The sequence below is a fragment of the Arachis ipaensis genome, chromosome B02, assembly GCF_000816755.2.
Source record: "Arachis ipaensis cultivar K30076 chromosome B02, Araip1.1, whole genome shotgun sequence".
In the NCBI taxonomy this organism is placed as follows: domain Eukaryota; kingdom Viridiplantae; phylum Streptophyta; class Magnoliopsida; order Fabales; family Fabaceae; genus Arachis; species Arachis ipaensis.
Genome location: NC_029786.2, coordinates 80,010,669 through 80,029,616, shown reverse-complemented (window position 1 = coordinate 80,029,616; position 18,948 = coordinate 80,010,669). Strand labels below are relative to the sequence as shown.

The 18,948-nt window shown below is 39.4% G+C and overlaps 1 protein-coding gene across 2 annotated transcripts in view; it reads left to right on the top strand.

The window, feature by feature from the left end:
• The window catches only part of LOC107627446 (putative leucine-rich repeat receptor-like serine/threonine-protein kinase At2g19230), a 27,417-nt gene continuing 12,632 nt past the window's right edge, over window positions 4,164-18,948 (top strand). Inside the window, exons 1-3 of one of the 2 annotated variants that reach the window (XM_021116023.1) lie at window positions 4,164-4,253; window positions 4,341-4,887; window positions 5,108-5,555. In XM_021116023.1, coding sequence (XP_020971682.1) covers window positions 4,181-4,253; window positions 4,341-4,887; window positions 5,108-5,291 — 804 coding nt within the window. In that variant the 5' untranslated portion in view covers window positions 4,164-4,180 and the 3' untranslated portion in view covers window positions 5,292-5,555. Of the gene's footprint in view, window positions 4,254-4,340; window positions 4,888-5,107; window positions 5,556-18,948 lie in introns of those variants that run through there. The other variant, XM_021116024.1, reaches the window with a different exon arrangement.

The following is an 18,948-nucleotide window of genomic DNA, read 5'->3' as shown; positions in this document are numbered from 1 at the left end:
TTTATTGTTCTAATTTCTAGTTATTTATTTTTCTTGCTCTCAACTTCGAAAATTCTAAGGAAATCATAACCAATGATGTGCATCTTGTGTCAACTCCTAGGGAAAATGACCTGGTATTCTACTCCCGGTTATTGATTTTATTTGTGACACACATTTTAAATTTGACTAGCGAAAATTTCGTCGGTTGAGACTATACTTTGCGATGTTGATTTGGAAAAAAAACTTTTTGGTAATTCTTGACCGACATTTATCCGCTTGTCATTAGAGCGTGCTACTTCCATTTCCAAGAAGTACTTGAGATCACCAAGATCCTTTATTTTGAATTTGTCATCCAAATTTTACTTGATGGAATTGATTTTACCAATGTCATTCCCGATTAAAACCAAGTCATCAACATATACTAAATTGACAGTGAAGCTTTTGGATTGTTTCTTGATGAAGAGTGAATGATCATAAAAAAAACTGCTTATAACCAGCATCCACAAGAGTCTGAGTGAGTTTAATGTTCCGTTGCATGCTTGCTTGCTTAAGCCCATATAGAGGCTTTTGCAATTTACAAATCAAACCTGGTTGTGACACAGCCAAACCGAATGGTATCTTCATATAAACTTTCTTGTCCAAATCTCCGTGAAGGAAGGAAGTATTGACGTCCAGCTGTTTCAAATGTCATTTTTTTGTCGCTGCTAATGCTAACATTACTCGTAGGGTAGTCATTTTGATAACTGGACTAAAAGTATCACCATTATCTACTCCTTGCACTTGAGTGAATCCTTTTACAACTAGTCTCTCTTTGTGCCTCTCTATGGTGCCATCGGGATTGAATTTTACCCGAAAAACTCATTTACAACCCACAACCTTCTTGTCTTTTGGGAGTTCAGTGAGACACCAAATTTTGTTCTGATCTAGAGTTGTCAATTCATCTTGTATTGTCTTTCTCCAACATTCATGTGCAGCCACTTCTTCATAAGTGCTAGGTTCTGGATTTGAGGTGATGGCTAGAGAAAGTGGCTTATATTTTGGGGTTAGTTTATCATATGACAAGTGTTGTGAGATAGGATATAAAGAGTTAAAGTTGGCAAAGTTGCTAGAGTGAGCTGTGTGGGTTATCATACAATGATAGTCCTTCAAATAAGCAGGCAGTTTCTTGACTCTTTCAGATTTTCTAGTGATGCAATCATGTGTGATGTCAGAGTATTGTGATGCAGGTGCATTATTAGTGTGTGATGTGGTAATGGGTGCAATAGTGTGTGAAAAAATTAGTGAGTGCATTGAGCTTGAGAAATGTTCATTTGAATCTATGAGTGTAGTATATGTGGGTGATTGCAAATGATGTGTAAATAGTGTATCATATTCAAAAAGATCAATGCATTGTGGAGTACGAGTGGGTACCACAGAAATATCAGTGCTAGTAAAATGTAAAAATGGAAAATGAGTTTCATAGAAAGTTATATTTCTAGATATGAAAATTTCCTTTGATTTTAAATCAATAAGTCGAAAGCCCTTTGTTCCTAATTTAAAACCGAGAAAAACTATTTTTCTGGCTCTTGTGTCTAATTTTGTTCTTGAATTTGTTAATGTGGAGGCATATGCAAGAGAACCAAATACTCTTAAATATAAAAGGTTAGGCAAGTTACCATACAAAAGCTTATAAGGACTAGCATTATCTAGTTTAGTGATGGGCAGCCTATTAATTAGGTGAATAGCGTGAGCAATTACGTATTGCCAAAAACAATGTGGAATTCCTGATTAAAATAACAGTGCTCTAGCAACACCTAAAATGTGCTGGTGTTTTCTCTTTACAATCTCATTTTGCTTTGGTGTTTTTACACAAGAAGTTTGATGTAAAATGCCAGTTGATGCAAAAAAGGATTTTAGAGTGAATTCTGGCCATTGTTAGTCTTTATACACTTAACTTGTTTTTTAGATTGTACTCTGACAAAATTCACAAAATTAATAACCAATTATGATGCCTCAGATTTGGTTTTCATAAAAAAAATCCAAGTGAACCTGCTCTTACCATCTACCACAGTAAAAAATACCTATATCCTTCATTAGACAGGACAGAAATAGGATCCCATATATCCATATGAACTAAGTCAAAACAATCCTTTATTTCAGTTCTACTAAGATCAAAAGATAATTTCTTTTGTTTTGCAAAATGACATGAGTCACAAGGAAGTTTTGAAGCAATACGATCTATAAAAGGATAATATTTTTTCAGCAAAATCAATTTATGCATGGGTATGTGTCCTAATCTAAGATGCCAAATATTATTGTGCTCAGTATGTGAAGGTGTTATGGGATGAGTAGTAGTCATAGTTGCCGCCAATGAAGCTTACTTTGTTGGAGGAGGAGGAAAATGAGAGAATCCTGGTTCTCTACTCATTGTATATAACCCTTCTATACACGCAGCAATGCCAATCAACTTTGATGTGGATCGATCTTGTATCTCACAACACTTATCATCAATTAACAGTTAGCAATGTAAGTTTGAAGTTAATTTTGACACAGAGATCGATTTAAAATCAAAAGAAAGAATGTACAAAATATTTGTTAGAAAAAAATTTTTAGAGAATGTGATTGTGCCAATGATGGTGCTAAGAGTTTTGGTCCCATTTGGCAATATCACATTGATTGGAGCAATATTTTGAAAGCTTGCAAAATCTTTTAAGTCAAAAGTCGCATGATCTGTTGCACCGGAGTCTATGACCCATAGTGTAAATTTTAGAGTGATAATACTCATAATTCTCGCATTAAAATGTAATGTGATGGTTTTACCTGGAGTGGAGGTTTGAATGGAATTAGTCAAAATTTGGTTTACATTATGAGGTTGTTGATGCACACTTTTATCTTTGATTAACTTTAACAAGGCAAATCTTTGCTTTAGAGTCAACTCAGATCTTGATATTCCAGTGTTCTCTTGGAGACAATTGAGCTGGAATTGTTTGTCACTAAGTATAGCATCATGCTCCTCAGTGATCACGTCATTGATGGTAGTGTCATATTGCTGCCGTTGATAGGAATGGGAGGAGTAGCCATACTTCGTACAGCACACAACTTCTGTGTAGCCATGCTTATTATTACAATGAGAGTATGTCATTGTAGCCATGCTTCATATGACATTGTTCCAGTTGTCAAAACCACCACTCGATGATCTATTTACCATGTCCGCCATTTTGAGAAATCAATGAATCATAGAGTAATAAGAAAGAATCTTCCGAAATAGCCTTTCATCAAATTCTATTGAATGAGTTTGAACGAAGAGGTAAGAAAAAGGAAAAGAAAATATCAAAAGAAAAATTAGAGAAAGAAAGAAAATGGTAAAATTGGCAACGATTGAATCTCAATTCACAACTTTTTTTTAACACAGCTTAGTTGCTCTCCAAGCTCACCGCACCATGAAAAAAATCTCATGCCCCAAGCTATGATGTTGATGGTTTGATGAACCAGAAGGGATTGAGAGAGGAAGAAAAAATAAGTTCTTCTCATTTTGATAAGAATGAAAAATCCCCTTAGAAAATATTTGTTGAGTTATTACACCTTATATACTATGTACTCCTTATGTACTCCCACTAAAACGTCTTTTTTTAAAATATTATTTAGTAATTAAAATTTAATACATATAATTGATTAAATGGTATTATTTTTGTCAAAATTAGATCACACAAATTGATTTGGCCAAAAAATCAGTGAATTGCACCTTGAACCAATCTAAATTAATACTTTTTTATAAAAAATGACTACAATATCCCTATTATAAAAAATAACTAAAATACTCTTATTATTATTATTATTAATATTATTATATATATATATATTAATTTATTTTGAACTTCTTTGTCTGAATAGCTCCTGCTAAAATATGTAGTATTTTAAATCAGTTCTGGTCTAAAATATGATGAATATCGTAGCAAGTAGGAATAAACTATCAGGAAGGAAAATGATATAGAAGCTGACTTGGAATTTTTCTCTTTACCCTTCTGGGTCAACACTGTAATATCTCATCATCTGTATATTATAGAGAGCCAGTACAATTAATAACACAACTATAATAAATTAATAAAACGGTTAAATAAATTGCAACTTAAAAAATGCAACTTGAGCAATGTAAAGCCATTAAATAGGCACTCAACCACTCGTAATCTTTGTCACCTCAAACAAAACATAGTACACGGCAAAGATGCTACATTCTCTTTTTCTCCTGCTTGGAGCTCTTTCTCTCTTAACACTGGTCATAGGGCAGGATCAATCAGGTTCGGTTATTTATTAAAATTTGAAGGGTAATTTTAAGGTTTACAACTTCTTTAATTTAATAAAGTTTAATTAATGGTTTTTATCAGGATTCATTAGCATAGATTGTGGATTACCTGAAAATTTTAGCTACACTGAAAAGAACACAGGAATCAATTATATTTCAGATGCTAATTTCATTGATTCCGGTGTGAGTAAGACTCTATCGCCTGAAGATAGGATTACTCATCAACAACAATTTAGTTACCTAAGGAGTTTCCCTAATGGTGTGAGAAACTGTTACAAAATAAACATGACAAGTGGTGTTGATTATTTAATCAGAGCTAGTTTCTTGTACGGAAACTATGATGGTCTTAATAAACTCCCACAATTTGAACTTCATGTTGGACCAAATGTGTGGGAAACAGTGAAATTCACAAACTCATCAATCAGCGTAAACTATGAGATCATCTACTCTTCATCACAGGATCATATACATCTCTGTCTCGCTAACACAGGCACTGGGACACCGTTTATTTCGGTAATAGAATTGAGGACTTTGCCAAATGATACTTACAGCATTAGCATACAGTCGGTTGGATCATTGGCACGTGTCCTAAGACTAGATCTCGGTTCCATCACCAACTTAACATACAGGTTAGTCCATTCAGTCGGATCATTGCCCACTTAGTTTTTATTGGAGTGATGTACGGTTTAGTTTGATAAAATTTTTATTTTTTAAGAATAATTTTTAAAAATTAATTTTTAAAAATAATTTTNTAAACACATGAACTTTTTGATATATTAAATATAAAATAAAATACTTGTACCTTCTTTAAAAAAAATTTACGGAACCAATCCTACCACTGTTCTCCAGGTTGAATGAAACTCAAAAGGTTCAAGGAGAAGAGGAAAAAGGAAGTTTTTATTTATTTTTTCTTATACACAACACACACTCACTTAGTCACTCATTTGCACACGCTCCTGTTACTATAGATACTATATTCCTCACTCAATACTCAAATCTTTGTGCAGCTCTCAATGAGATAGTTTTGCAATGAGACATACAGTTTTACCGTTTAAGTCAAACAGTTTTTTTTAGAAAAACACCTAAGAATAAAAAAGGTTTCAAAATTTTCTTGACTCAACTTTTTATTAGAGGTGTTCAAATCTAAATTGATCTAAATTAAACCGTTCATTCAATCTAATCCAAATAAAAAATTGATTAAAACTGCGGTACTTTAAATTTGATTGGATTCTATTTTTAATCGTCGGATCAGATCGAATTTCGAATATACTTTTCATAACCGATTCAATCCAATCCAAACCGCACAATGTACTATAATATTATTATTTTATTATTATATTTACAATTATACTTATAACATGTTCAATTTATTATACATTTTTATATTATTCAATATTATTATTATTTAATAAATATTTTATGTTCAAAATATTATTTATTTATTGCTTTTATTTCTATTATTATGTTATCTTTGGCTTGCTAAGATATTGTTGAAACTTGTTATGTCATTCTTGATTATTTAAAATTTGATGTTGAGACTTGTTATATATATTTAATTTTTTTAATTTACAAAACTGTAAATCCAATCCAATCCAAACCGCTTGAAATTGAAGAGGAGCGGATCAGATTTTTCTAAAAAAATCATCCAATCCAAACTGCACCGCAAGTAAAGTTAGTGTTCAAATCGAATGAATTTTCGACTCAAAATCAATCCAAATCGCAGTGCAAACACCCTTACTTCCTACCATTTTTCAATATATATATATATATATATATATATTTTAATTTTAGAATTATTAATTAAGAAGATAATTTTGCAAAACAAATTAATTAGGACTTTCAATTTACGTGCGGCAAATGCGCATGATCACCTCGTGCCATTCAAGTCCGTCACCAAATGAAGTGGGCCGCTCAACCTCATCTAAATAAACAGGCTAAGAATGTCAAAAATCCTATATGATGATTACTAAAGGGCAATTATGATGATTATTGACAAGAAATTAAAATTTGTATAGCAATCATAATTCTGAAAAGTAGATAAAAACAACCAAATTAACAAGTTAATTAAAAATCGACTACCAAACTAATCCAGTTCACAAGAAAAATCAGTAAAAAAAAAACATACCAATTCGATTTTTTGTCATTAATCTGTTGATAATAAAATACAAAAAAAAGCATCTTTTTTAAAAAAATTATATTTTAAAATAAAATATTTAGATACTGACAAAATTGACTATAAATAATTAAAATTAAAGTTATAACCATAAAAAATATTTTTTATCGATGAATTTTTTTAACAACAATAACCAATCGTTAAATTTCCGTTAAATCCATTAATAATTAATTAAAATACCTCAACTACCTTTGTCTCTTTTATTTTCTCCAACCTTTGAAACTTTCTTAACAACAAAATCACCACCTCAATCTTTTTCAAATCTTAAACATTACCATCATAACCACCTAGAGTTTTCAAAAACAATTTCAAACAAAACTAAAAAATAATTCTATAGCATAAATGCTGGATTGAAGAAAAAAATAGCAAAAAGTCCCTCGAAAAATAAAACTAAAAAAGGGACAACAGATGAATAAAAGGGATAGAACAAGGCGGAGAATGACGACTTCAACAGTGGCGTGGTAGAGGCGATTTGAGAGCAACACAAATTAGAGAGAGAAATAGAGAAAAAGAGAGAAGCAAAGGGGAGAAAGAAGAAAGAAAAAAAGAGGGAAAATATTAGAGAGAAATGATCGGAAAAGAAGGGAGGAAAAAAATATAGAAAAAGAGATTATGTAAAAAGAAAGAAGCAGAGAAAACGTGAATAACAAAGGAAAAAACGTGGGTGCGATACATGGCAACGATGATGGCATTGCAGGTGAAGACAATGAGACAGGTGACGAAGAACTCGGAGGGGTGGAGCGTTGAGATCATGGGAGGCGGGGTTTAGTGAGGAGGAGGATGGATTACAATTAAGGGAGACTCGATTCAAAGGCGGCGCTTGCAATGTCAGGGCTTTGTGCTGCTTCTTTGGTGGAGGAAGCACTAATAATAAACGACTCTATGCAATAAAAGAGAAAAGGACAAGAATTGCAAATGGAAGAGGACAACGAAGAGAGTAATGGAAAAGAAGAGAATTCGCGCGCCGCCGTGCCTCTGCTCACCAAAAGCCCTCGCTGTAACAGTCCAAAAATGTCGTCAGCTCCTCCTTATCCCTGTTTCTGTTTGAGTTCTACTTCTCTTTTGTTTTATGATTCTGCCATGGATTTTGGAGGTGTCTGAGGCAGAAAAGACACATATTGGTGTTGGATAGGTTCTTTTTTTAGGTTGGTTAATATACTGGGGGAGTGGTACCTGCAAAGACACCCTGAAGCTCAAGTAAGAATAGATCTAAGAGGTGTAAAGTGTGGAATGAATGACGTACCTGAGGGGGTTTGGGCTCCCCTTTATATAGCTAGTGGAAGTTATCTCATCTTATCTTATTTGGCTAAGATAAGGGAGGTATTTGAATTCGAAAGTCGGTTAGAAGGTCTAAAAGGCCGTTTTAGTTCTTCTAGAGGAAGGAGGTGGGCCAACCCCGAGTATCCGGGTTCGGAGGCCGTTCCGAGTGGGAGATCCGAGGGTCAGGTCCGTAACAGTTGCCCCCGCAATGGGAGAGCGAGCAAGGTTATAACACCCTACCACACTGAGTTTTACCCTTAAGCCGTAAAACAGAGGTGGTGTGGTATTACGACCTCTAACTTAACATAGTCTTAAATCTAAGTCCCATATTGCCATTCCTCCTTACCTCCATCTCCGTCAGCATTTCACAGACAAATAATAGATAAAGGCAAGCACAAGAAGGTTACAAATATTGTAAGTAACAAATATACATTTAACATGGCAAGTACACTTAGGCACACCCAGTTAATGCACAAACAAGTAATCCAAGTAGTATGCATATGATGCATGCCTGTCCTATGGCTGATGAGGCTGATCTGTCGGTTATCCAGCCAATCCGACAAGTCTGAAAACCTTAGACTGTCCCTCGACGTGCATCCCCAAGAGTCTATGCATAGCTTTTTCTCAAATAATCAATATTGCTCAATGGAGGTTAACATTTCCGGGAATTTATAAGTTCTCGGTCACCCTAACGTCGTAGGGTCAACAGAGTATCGAGTTTTCAACCTGGTACACGTGGTGGCAAGCGACGGTACTTTATCCAGGGAATCTCATATCTCAGATCATTTAATCATTTCAAGCCAAGAATTATACATGATCATTCATTTGATTATCAAGCCAAGTATCATATATGATCATCTGTAACATTTCATAATCGATTCATCACTTTTTAGCTTTTACTTCATCTCCAAGTTATCCCTATTTCCTAACTTCATTTGATTATCAGGTTTAATACTATTATTAATGATTAAAAGAATGAAAATAGAGTTTTAGAAGCTTGAAGTGCGGTTTAAAATTCTGAAAACCATGATTGCTGAGATAGGGGCCACGCGTACGCATGGCTCATGCGTGCGCGTGGGAGTGTAAAAATGTCGCTCGCGCGCGCGTCCCCTTGTCATGTGTACGCATTGGTGAGTACCTCACGTCACGCGTATGCGTGAGTCATGTGTACGCGTGGACATGCATGCTGGCTCATTACGCATACGCATAGGGCTTTTCGTATACGCACAGTCAAATTGCATGCCACTCGTACGTGTGGGCCACGCGTACGCGTGAACGTGCGTCTTTCCAAAAAAAATTAGAACAACCAGAGAGCTCCATAAACATGGAAAACTTACCTGCATAATTACATATTACACTCCAAAACTTTCGACGAGCATAACTTGATTGTTTTAAATAATTTTTCTTCCGTTCTTTGAACGGCATAAATTTCACCGAACCAATTTTCACTTTAAAACAAGTTGGAAACAAATTGAGGGTTCGGAAGCTAAGTTATGCCTCGCCGAAGTTCGGCCAAAAACCAACTTTTACAAAACCTCTTAAACCTCATTTACATTCCAAAATCTTCATTCCATTCCTTACTAAACTTGCCAATCCCAACACTATATTCCAATAACAAAACTTTACACCATTTTATCAACCACCATCCATCAATATTATACATTTCAACAAATCCATCATGCATTCATTCAATATGCTCGTAAACCTAAAATCACCAACTTACTCATATTGAATTGAAATGTCAATATAATAATGACCTCCATTATATAACCAAATCACATCATAGATATCAAGAATACTAAGTATTGTACAGTTCCGTGCATTTCAGCTTATCCTATGGTCATCTAGCCTAAGTTTTCATAGGACATTATATATTAAATGCAAGAAACCTAAACCATACCTTGGCCGATTCCCACGTAAGTGACCAAAGCAACTTATTTAAAACAAACACAGCCCTTCGAAATTCAATAAACACTAGGCTCAGCTTCCTCCAAGTTCCAATATTCACAATTTCAAGCTCCAATTATTTATTCACAACCTAATACACATTCATAGCACATATATATCCAATTTAATATCCAAAGCTCAAATTCAGTGAAATTAAAATAGAATTATGGTATCCTCACCTTACCCAATCTTCACATAAGTTAGAGTGAACATTTTTCTCAAACTAATTAGATCCTAAAACATCAAAGACCAAAGAAATTCAATACCTCCACTTAATTTCTCAAAAATTGAGGAAAAAGAAGCTGAGGGTGAATAGGCAGGTTACTGGTGCATGAATTGTGAATCACACTTTTCACAACTCGTACCACTAACCAGCAAGTGCACTGGGTCGTCCAAGTAATACCTTACGTGAGTAAGGGTCGAATCCCACGGAGATTGTTGGTTTGAAGCAATCTATGATTATCTTGCAATTCTTAGTCAGGAAGTCAATTATATTTATCAGTTGAATTGCAAATGAACAAGAGAGCATGGGTTAAAAGTTACTTATTATGCAGTAATGGAGAATATGTTGGAGTTTTGGAGATGCTTTGTCTTCTGAATCTCTGCTTTTCTCTGTTCTCTGATTCATGCACGCACGTCCTTCTATGGCAAGCTGTGTGTTGGGGCATCACCATTGTCAATGGTTACATCCCCTCCTCTTGTGAAAATGGTCCAAATGCTCTGTCACAGCATGGCTAATCATCTGAGGTTCCCGATCATGCTGGAATAGGATTCACCCTCCTTTTGTGTCTGTCACTACGCCCAGCATTCGCGAGTTTGAAGCTCGTCACAGTCATTCAATCCCTGAATCCTACTCGGAATACCACAGACAAGGTTTAGACTTTCCGGATTCTCATGAATGCCGCCATCAATCTAGCTTATACCACGGAGATTTTGATTAAGGAATCTAAGAGATACTCATTCAATCTGATATAGAACGGAGGTGGTTGTCAGACACACGTTCATGAATTGAGGAAGGTGATGAGTGTCACTGATCATCACCTTCTCCATAGTTAGGCACGAATAGATATCTTAGATAGGAACACGCATGTTTGAATAGAAAACAGAAATACTTGCATTAATTCATCGAGACACAGCAGAGCTCCTCACCCCCAACAATGGAGTTTAGAGACTCATGCCGTCAAAGAGTACAAAGTTTAGATCTAAAATGTCATGAGATACAAAATAAGTCTCTAAAAGTTGTTTAAATACTAAACTAGTAGCCTAGGTTTACAGAAATTGAATAAACTATAACAGATGGTATAGAGATCCACTTCTGGGGCCCACTTGGTGTGTGCTGGGGCTGAGACTTAAGCAATTCACGTGCATAAGGCCATTTTGGGCGTTCAACGCCAGGTTTGGATCCATTTCTGGCGTTGAACTCCAACTTTTAATCCTTTTCTGGCGCTAGACGCCAGAATTGGGCAGAGAACTGGCGTTGAACGCAAGTTTACGTCATCTATCCTTGAGCAAAGTATGGACTATTATATATTTCTGGAAAGCCCTGAATGTCTACTTTCCAACGCAATTGGAAGCACGCCATTTCGAGTTTTGTAGCTCCAGAAAATCCACTTTGAGTGCAGGGAGGTCAGAATCCAACAGCATCAGCAGTCCTTTTTCAGCCTGAATCAGATTTTTGCTCAAGAGATAAGATCAAAATAGATACTAATTACTACTATATGACTCCTAAGGTGAACTTCTCTAATGACACTATCACAGAGTTAAAGCAGAAATTGGAATTTAACAACCTTTGTTCTGGGAAATAGGTGGTCCTTTGATCCGTGGGGTGCTTGATTCTTCAAGAGATAACTTCTGGCGCTTCAATTCCCTTAAGTCACGCCCTTGCTCCTCTTGTTCTTTAAACATATAGGTCAGCATTTGACTGTGTTCCTTCTGTTCTTTTATTATTTGCTCCATAGCTTCCCATATCTTGGTGATAGACGTCTCAAGATACTCCCAGTATTCAGATTGAGGGATTTCTGGGAGAAATTCCTGTGTTTTCTTCTTGGTGGGATCATCCTGTGCTTGTTGTTTTTCCATTGATGCTTTGGTAATTGGTTTCTCAACTGAGATATACTCAGTTATTCCCATTCTTACTCCGGCGTCCTTGCAGAGCAGAGAAATCACGCTTGGATAAGCTAACCTGGCCTCTTTAGAATTTTTGTTAGCAATTTTGTAGAATTCAGCTGAGATCAGCTGATGAACCTCCACTTCCTTTCCCATCATTATGCAATGGATCATCACTGCTCTTTTAACTGTGACTTCAGAACGGTTGCTAGTAGGCAACAGAGAATGCCCAATGAAGTCCAGCCATCCTCTGGCGACTAGTTTGAGATCCTCTCTCTTGAGTTGATTTGGGACACCCTTTGTGTTGGTGGTCCACCTGGCTCCAGGGATACATATGTCCTCTAGAATCTTATCCAGGCCCTTGTCTGTTCTCATCATTCTCCTGTTGAAGGAGTCTGGGTTGTTTGGTGACCTCTTTCTGCACCACTTCCTTCATGGCTGGATTTAGCCGCCTCTGTGGTTGAACCACTGGTTTGGCATTATCCTCCAATAAGATTCTGTGCATGCATCTAGCTGGGCTTATGCCCTTAAGGTCACCTATGGACCACCCAAGAGCTGTCTTGTGTGTCCTTAGCACTTGAATAAGTGCTTCCTCTTCCTGTGAGTTTAAGGCAGAGCTTATGATCACTGGAAAAGTGTCACCTTCTCCCAGAAATGCATATTTCAAGGATGGTGGTAATGGCTTGAGCTCAGGTTTAGGAGGTTTTTCTTCTTCCAGAAAAATTTTCAGAGGCTCTTTCATGTCCTCTGAATCCTCTAAATCAGGCTGAACATCTTTGAAGATGTTTTCCAACTCTGATTCGAGACTCTCAGCCATGTTGATCTCTTCTACCAAAGAGTCAATAAGATTAACTTTCGTGCAGTCTTTTGATGTGTCAGGATGCTGCATGGCTTTGAAAGCGTTCAACTTAAACTCATCATCATTGACTCTCAGGGTTATTTCCCCTTGTTGGACGTCAATGAGGGATCGTCCAGTTGCTAGGAAGGGTCTTCCTAGAATGAGAGTAGCACTCTTGTGCTCCTCTATTTCCAACACAACAAAGTCAGTGGGAAAGGCGAATGGCCCAACTCTGACAATCATGTCTTCAATCACGCCTGATGGGTATTTAGTGGAGCCATCAGCAAGTTGGAGACATATTCTGGTTGGTTTAACTTCTTCAGTTAAGCCAAGCTTTCTGATAGTGGATGTAGGTATTAGGTTGATGCTTGCCCCAAGATCACATAAAGCTGTCTTGGTGCATTGACCTTCTAATATGCATGGTATCAGAAAACTCCTAGGGTCTTTGAGCTTCTCAGGAAAGCTTTTCAGAATGACTGCACTGCATTCTTCAGTGAGGAGAACTCTTTCTGTTTCTCTCCAATCCTTTTTATGACTCAAGATCTCTTTCATGAACTTACGCCAGAATTGGGCAGAGAACTGGCGTTGAATGCCAGTTTACATCGTCTATCCTTGAGCAAAGTATGGACTATTATATATTACTGGAAAGCCCTGGATGTCTACTTTCCAACGCAATTTAAAGCACGCCATTTCGAGTTCTGTAGCTCCAGAAAATCCACTTTGAGTGCAGGGAGGTCAGAATCCAATAGCATCAGCAGTCCTTTTTCAGCCTGAATTAGATTTTTGCTCAGCTCCCTCAATTTCAGCCAGAAAAATACCTGAAATTACAGAAAAACACACAACTCATAGTAAAGTCCAGAAATATAAATTTTTCCTAAAAACTAATGAAAATAAACTAAAAACTAACTAAAACATACTAAAAACTATATGAAATTAACCCCAAAAAATGTATAAAATATCTGCTCATCAGTTACCTATGAAATTATTCCAATAGAAACGTAGAGCTCGATGCGGTAGTCGCGTGACCACAAACGGTGCGGCGATCGGAGCTCGGACGGAGGAGTTACGGGGTTTGAAATTCACCGTAAGGGTTCGAAGCATTTTTCCTTCCTTTCCTCCCCTGTTCGCTTTCAACGTTCTTTTCTACTGAAGTGGGGAGAAGAAAGGCTTCGGGCTATTTTAATGCTAGGCCGGTTGGGCTCCTGGGCCCGGTTTAACCGGTTCGGCCTGTTCGGTCCAATCTCTGACCGTTTACTTCGAAATTAGATTTTCGTTTTGATGAGCTCTATCCTAATTTGATATAATATTTGTATTTCTGATTTTTTGTTATTAAAAAATAATTTATTAACTAATTATTTACTAATTTAACGGGGTTTACAAAGGTCGGTCTTACCACTGGAGGATATTTATTTCCCGTGTGTGGCTTTATTAGGGTTTTTGGGATATTAGGAGGGAGCCCGATCCCGGGTAGTCGGTCTAGGGGCCATTTCGGTGCAGGGTCCAGAACTGGGTTCGTGAGCGAGTGAGCTCGGTGTCGTGTTTGAGAGGCTCATAATTCGAATTTGTCGGTTAGAGTTTGGAGTCGCGAGAGTTCTCCGGCCACTTCACAGTTTGTGATGGGGAAGGCTGGGTCGGGTTTTGGTCTGTTTTGGGCGTCTTGTCATGTGCCCGTTTTCTGAAAGGCAGTTTGAGATTTTCGATGTGTCATAGTGGCATTAAATGTGAGGGGACGTTTCAGTCGTTTCCTCCATTTTTGCCTTTTGTCTTTCCATTTTCAAAATTTTTCAGTAACTGTTTCATTTCTTTTTTTATTTCCCTCACTTTGGGTTTACTTTTTTCGTTCTCTCTCTCTATCAAAAAAGTGTTTTGAATTCTTCTCTCGGTGCCTTTCATTTTTCCTTTGCCGTTTGTGCGTTGGTCCTGTGCTTTGCTGGTGCTCCTCTTTTATGCTCTGATTGCTTGCCTTTTTATTTTTGTCTTGCTTGTGTGTTTTGGAACTGTGTTCTGGATAGGATTAGCAGATTATTAGCGGGGGTGAGCACCACTATTTTTTGGGCGTAGTTTTTAGGTAGTGGTAAATGGTAGTTTTTGGTGTTTATTGTGATTTTTCACCGTATGGCTCTGGTGCGTTGATGGTGGTGCTACTCTCCCTTTTTAGGTATGTCTCGGCAAAGGCGTGAGGGGATAGGTGCTCCGGTGGTTCCGGCCGGTCGCGTTCCCTCGACTTATTATTAGGTGACATTGGATGTCTGGGGAACGCCGTCTCGGATGACGGAGGCGGATCTTCAACGGCTCCATGATCAGGGAGTGGTTTGCGGGGGCGGCGAGTTGGAGTGTCAGTATGAGCTCGTTCTCCTGGGTGCTGATGAGAGAGTTTGCTATATAAACCCTGACTCGCCCACCGTACCGGACTGGATGTGAGTGTACAAGTCAATGTTCACACACCTGGGGGTGTGACTTCCTTTCTCCAATTTTATCCAGGTCTTGTTGAACCGTTGTTCTACGGCGCCATCTCAACTACACCCAAACAGTTGGGTAGCTATCAGGACTTTTGAGCTCATGTGCGAGTATCTGGAGATCCTGGCTTCAGTAGATGTCTTTTTATTCTTTTTCTTGTGTACCCTACCGACGAAGGAGGGAAAGCACAAAAAGGGATATGTGTCGTTTAAGGCCCAGCCCAACCAACGAATATTCGGTCTTTTTGATGATTCCTTCCACAGATTTAAGCGGGAGTACTTTAAGGTGCACTTAGCTCGGGGACATCAGCCCTTTTGGTTGACTCTGAAGAGGGAGCGTCNGGTTACATACGAGGGGTTGTTCCTGAAGAATAAGGACATCGTTGATGTTCTATGGCACATCTTTGGGAAGCGTCCGTTGAACCTCGGGATGTTATGGGAGATTCGGTGACGTGTCAGACTTATATTGGTGTGTAACTCTCTTCTTTTGCTTTTATTTCTCTCGGGCTTGTAACTAATGCTTTTTCTCTTATTTTTCAGTTCAAATGACCGAAGGCTTGAGTACCCTGGCAAGGTTGAAGGCCGCCATGGATTAGGAGGTAGGTTCGGATGCATCTTCTTCCACCCCTTCATCCCAACACCGAACTGATTCTCGGACCATCTCTTAGGAGCTGGTCTCAGCTGGGGTGGGGATCCTGTTTCCTCAGGTTCAGCTGCAGAGGCCTCTCATAAATGGAAGAGGCCGGTTGAGGGGAGCAGTAAAAACTTGGAGGGGGAAGGTCCTTTCGTGATGGATCGGAGCTTCGATGCTACGGCTTTCATTAACCAGCATCTCCTTCCCGGCACCGAGGAGTTTTTTCACGATTGTGATGTTGCTGCGAAGTCGATATATCGGGCCCTTCTCCATTCTACTGTACTAGTTTGGAAGGCTGAGTCGATGATGGCCCAGACAAGTCTTCTGGATGGGAAGATGTGCCAGTCCCAGGCTGAAGTGGGAAAGTTGAAGGAGAAGTTAGAGGCGGCGAAGACAGCTAAGTCGATGACTGTCAAGGAAGCCGGAGATGCTGGGGCCGAGCTACTCCGTTTATCCGAGGTTAAAACTTTGCTTTCGTCCCAGCTGCGGAGTGAGCGTAAGCGGGCCTCAAATGCTAAGTCTCAAGCTGCCGTTCTCCTTACCGAGGTGGATGCCCTGATAGCCGAGATGGCGAGCTTACAGAAGGAGAAAGGGGAGCTGCTGGCAGACGTGAACGATGCAATTTTTGCTGCTGAAGAGATGATGAGCGCCTAGGCTTTGGTTCTTGCACTGGATGCGGATGTGTCCGTGATGGGGGCGTTCAAGACCATCCGGGAAGGCCAGATCGTTGATTTAGAGTAGAGTATTTTCTTTTAATATTTGTAAGTTTGAATGCCGTTTTCTCGGAATGACAATTTTATTTTGTAAGACTTTATTTTTCTTTTACTGTGGCGGGTCGTTTGGCCATTGTTTGTCACTTGTTTTTGCCAAGCCGATTTTATGAATTGTTAGTTTTGTAGTGAGGCCGTCTAGGCCATTTACTGTTAAGCCGGCTCTACGACTTGCTTATTTTGCGACTAGGTCATCTAGGCCGTTTACTCTAAGCCTTTTTTGTGACTTTGTTTTGGATGGGGCCGTTTGGGCCGTTTTAAGCCATTTTTGTGACTCGTTTTTTATGGGGTCGTTCGGACTGTTTTAAGCCGTTTTGTGACTCTTTTTGTGATGGACCTTTGGTGGATCATCTTAATTTGGTATATTTGTGGATATCCATGTTTGTTTGGCCTCGGGGGTATCTGTGTATGACTCGTGCCGTCGGTTAAGGCAGTGCTTTATGGAAAAGAAAATGAACTTTTTATTAAGGTGTTGGGCCTTGTTAAAACCTCCCGAGGTGGGTAGAAAGGAGTGCCCAATAATGGTAAAATAAAAACTGAGCAAAAGATAATAGGAAAGGACAAAAAACTAAGTTACAAGTTTCTCCATTGACGTTCCTAGGTGTAGTAGCACCATAGGTTGGTGGCATTCCAGGTTCTCAATATCTTGGTTCCGTCAAGTCATTCGAGCTTGTAGGCTCCTTTTCCGATCACCGCTTTTATCCGGTTGGGGGCCTTCCCGGTTGGGAGTGAGCTTCCCTTCTCCAGGAGTGGGAGGACCGATGTTGTTCCATCGTAAGACGAGGTTGTCAGGTCTAAAGTCCTGTCGGATCAGTCCGCGATTGTACCTTAGGCTTATCCTTTGTTTTAGGACTAGCTCTCGTAGGTGAGCTATGCTTCTGACCTCGTCTGTGAGGTCTCGCTCCACTTCTTTGTTGTTTTCCTTGACAGTTCTTCGTAGGCTGGGGTCTCCGACCTCTACTGGGATGACGACTTTCAGGCTGTAAGTTAGCCGAAAGGGGGTTTCCCTAGTTGCGGTTTGGGGGGAGGTTCGGTACGACCAGAGGATCGAGTCGAGTTCATCGGCCCAAAGTCTTTTGGCTTTGTCGAGCCATTTCTTAAGGCCTTTTACTATTATTTTGTTGGCCGACTCAACTTGCTCATTTGTCTGTGGGTGCTCCACTGAATTGAACTAGTGAGAGATGTGGAGTCCTTCCAGGAAATCTCTGAATCTCTTGTCCATGAATTGGGTTTCGTTGTTCGAGATTACCACCTCGGGGATCCTAAATCGAGTCACGACATATTTCCAAAAGAACTTCCGGCATTGGGCAGCCGTGATGGAGGCCAAGGGTTTGGCTTCGATCCACTTAGTGTAGTAGTCAATGGCTACGATGAGGTATCGGAGTTGTCTGGGAGCCGTGGGGAAGAGGCGGGCGAGGTCGATCCCCTAGGTTCCGAAGGGCCTGTCTACCATTAATGTGTTGAGCTGGTGGGGGTGGCTTGGTGGAAGTCAAAGTGGATTTGGCACTTGCTGCAACTTTTGACTAATTGGAGGGAGTCCTTCGTGATAGACAGTCAGAAGTAACCCGCTCGGATAATTTTTTGGGCCAGGATTTTTCCTCCTATATGGTGGGCACAACATCCTTCGTGGATGTCACAAAGTATGTAGTCCATGCCGCCGGGTTCTACGCACTTGAGGAGAGGTTGGGAGAGTCCGTGTTTATTTATAAAGCTATCCGGCTATTGTGGTGTAGTTTGCGGCCTCCCGTTTCATGTGTTTTACTTCTTTGGGATCCTCGGTTAATGTCCCGTGTAAGAGGTTTTGAAGAATTGGGGAGGTCCATAAGTCTTGGCTTGAGATTGGGAGCTCGATAGTGGTCGTGACTGAAATTGACGGTGTCTTTAAGACCTCCTGGATTAGTGGCCGGTTTTCCTGACCTGGCTTGTGATTGCTAATTTTGAGAGTAAGTCCGTCCTTGTGTTCCATTCTCTGGGAACATGTTGGACGGTTACTCGCTCGAATTCAGCTGTCAGTTCTTTTACTTTTGCCAAATTTTATTGTAGGAGGGGGTCCTGCGTTTGGTAGTCCCCGTTAATTTGGGAGCTGACTACCTGGGAGTAACTGCAGATTTCTACTTACACCAACTTCCTTGGCTAGAGTTAGTCCAGGCAGGAGGGCCTCGTATTCGGCTTGATTGTTGGATATCGGGAATTCGTATCGAATGGACTATTCGATGATGATTTCGTTCATATTTTCTAGTATCACTCCTGCTCTTCGCGAACTGGTGTTGGATGAGCCATCCATGTGTAACTTCCACGCCTCTGTGGGTTCATTACCCGGGGTCATTTTGGCGAGGATGTTGGCCATGGCTTCTGCTTTGATGGCATTCCGGGACTCGAAGCTGATCTGGTATTGTGATAATTTGACGGACCATGCGAGCATCCTTCCTACCAGGTCTGGCTTTTGTAGCACCTGCCTTTCTGTCTGGTCGGCCCGGACCATAATGGGGTGAGTTTGGAAGTATTG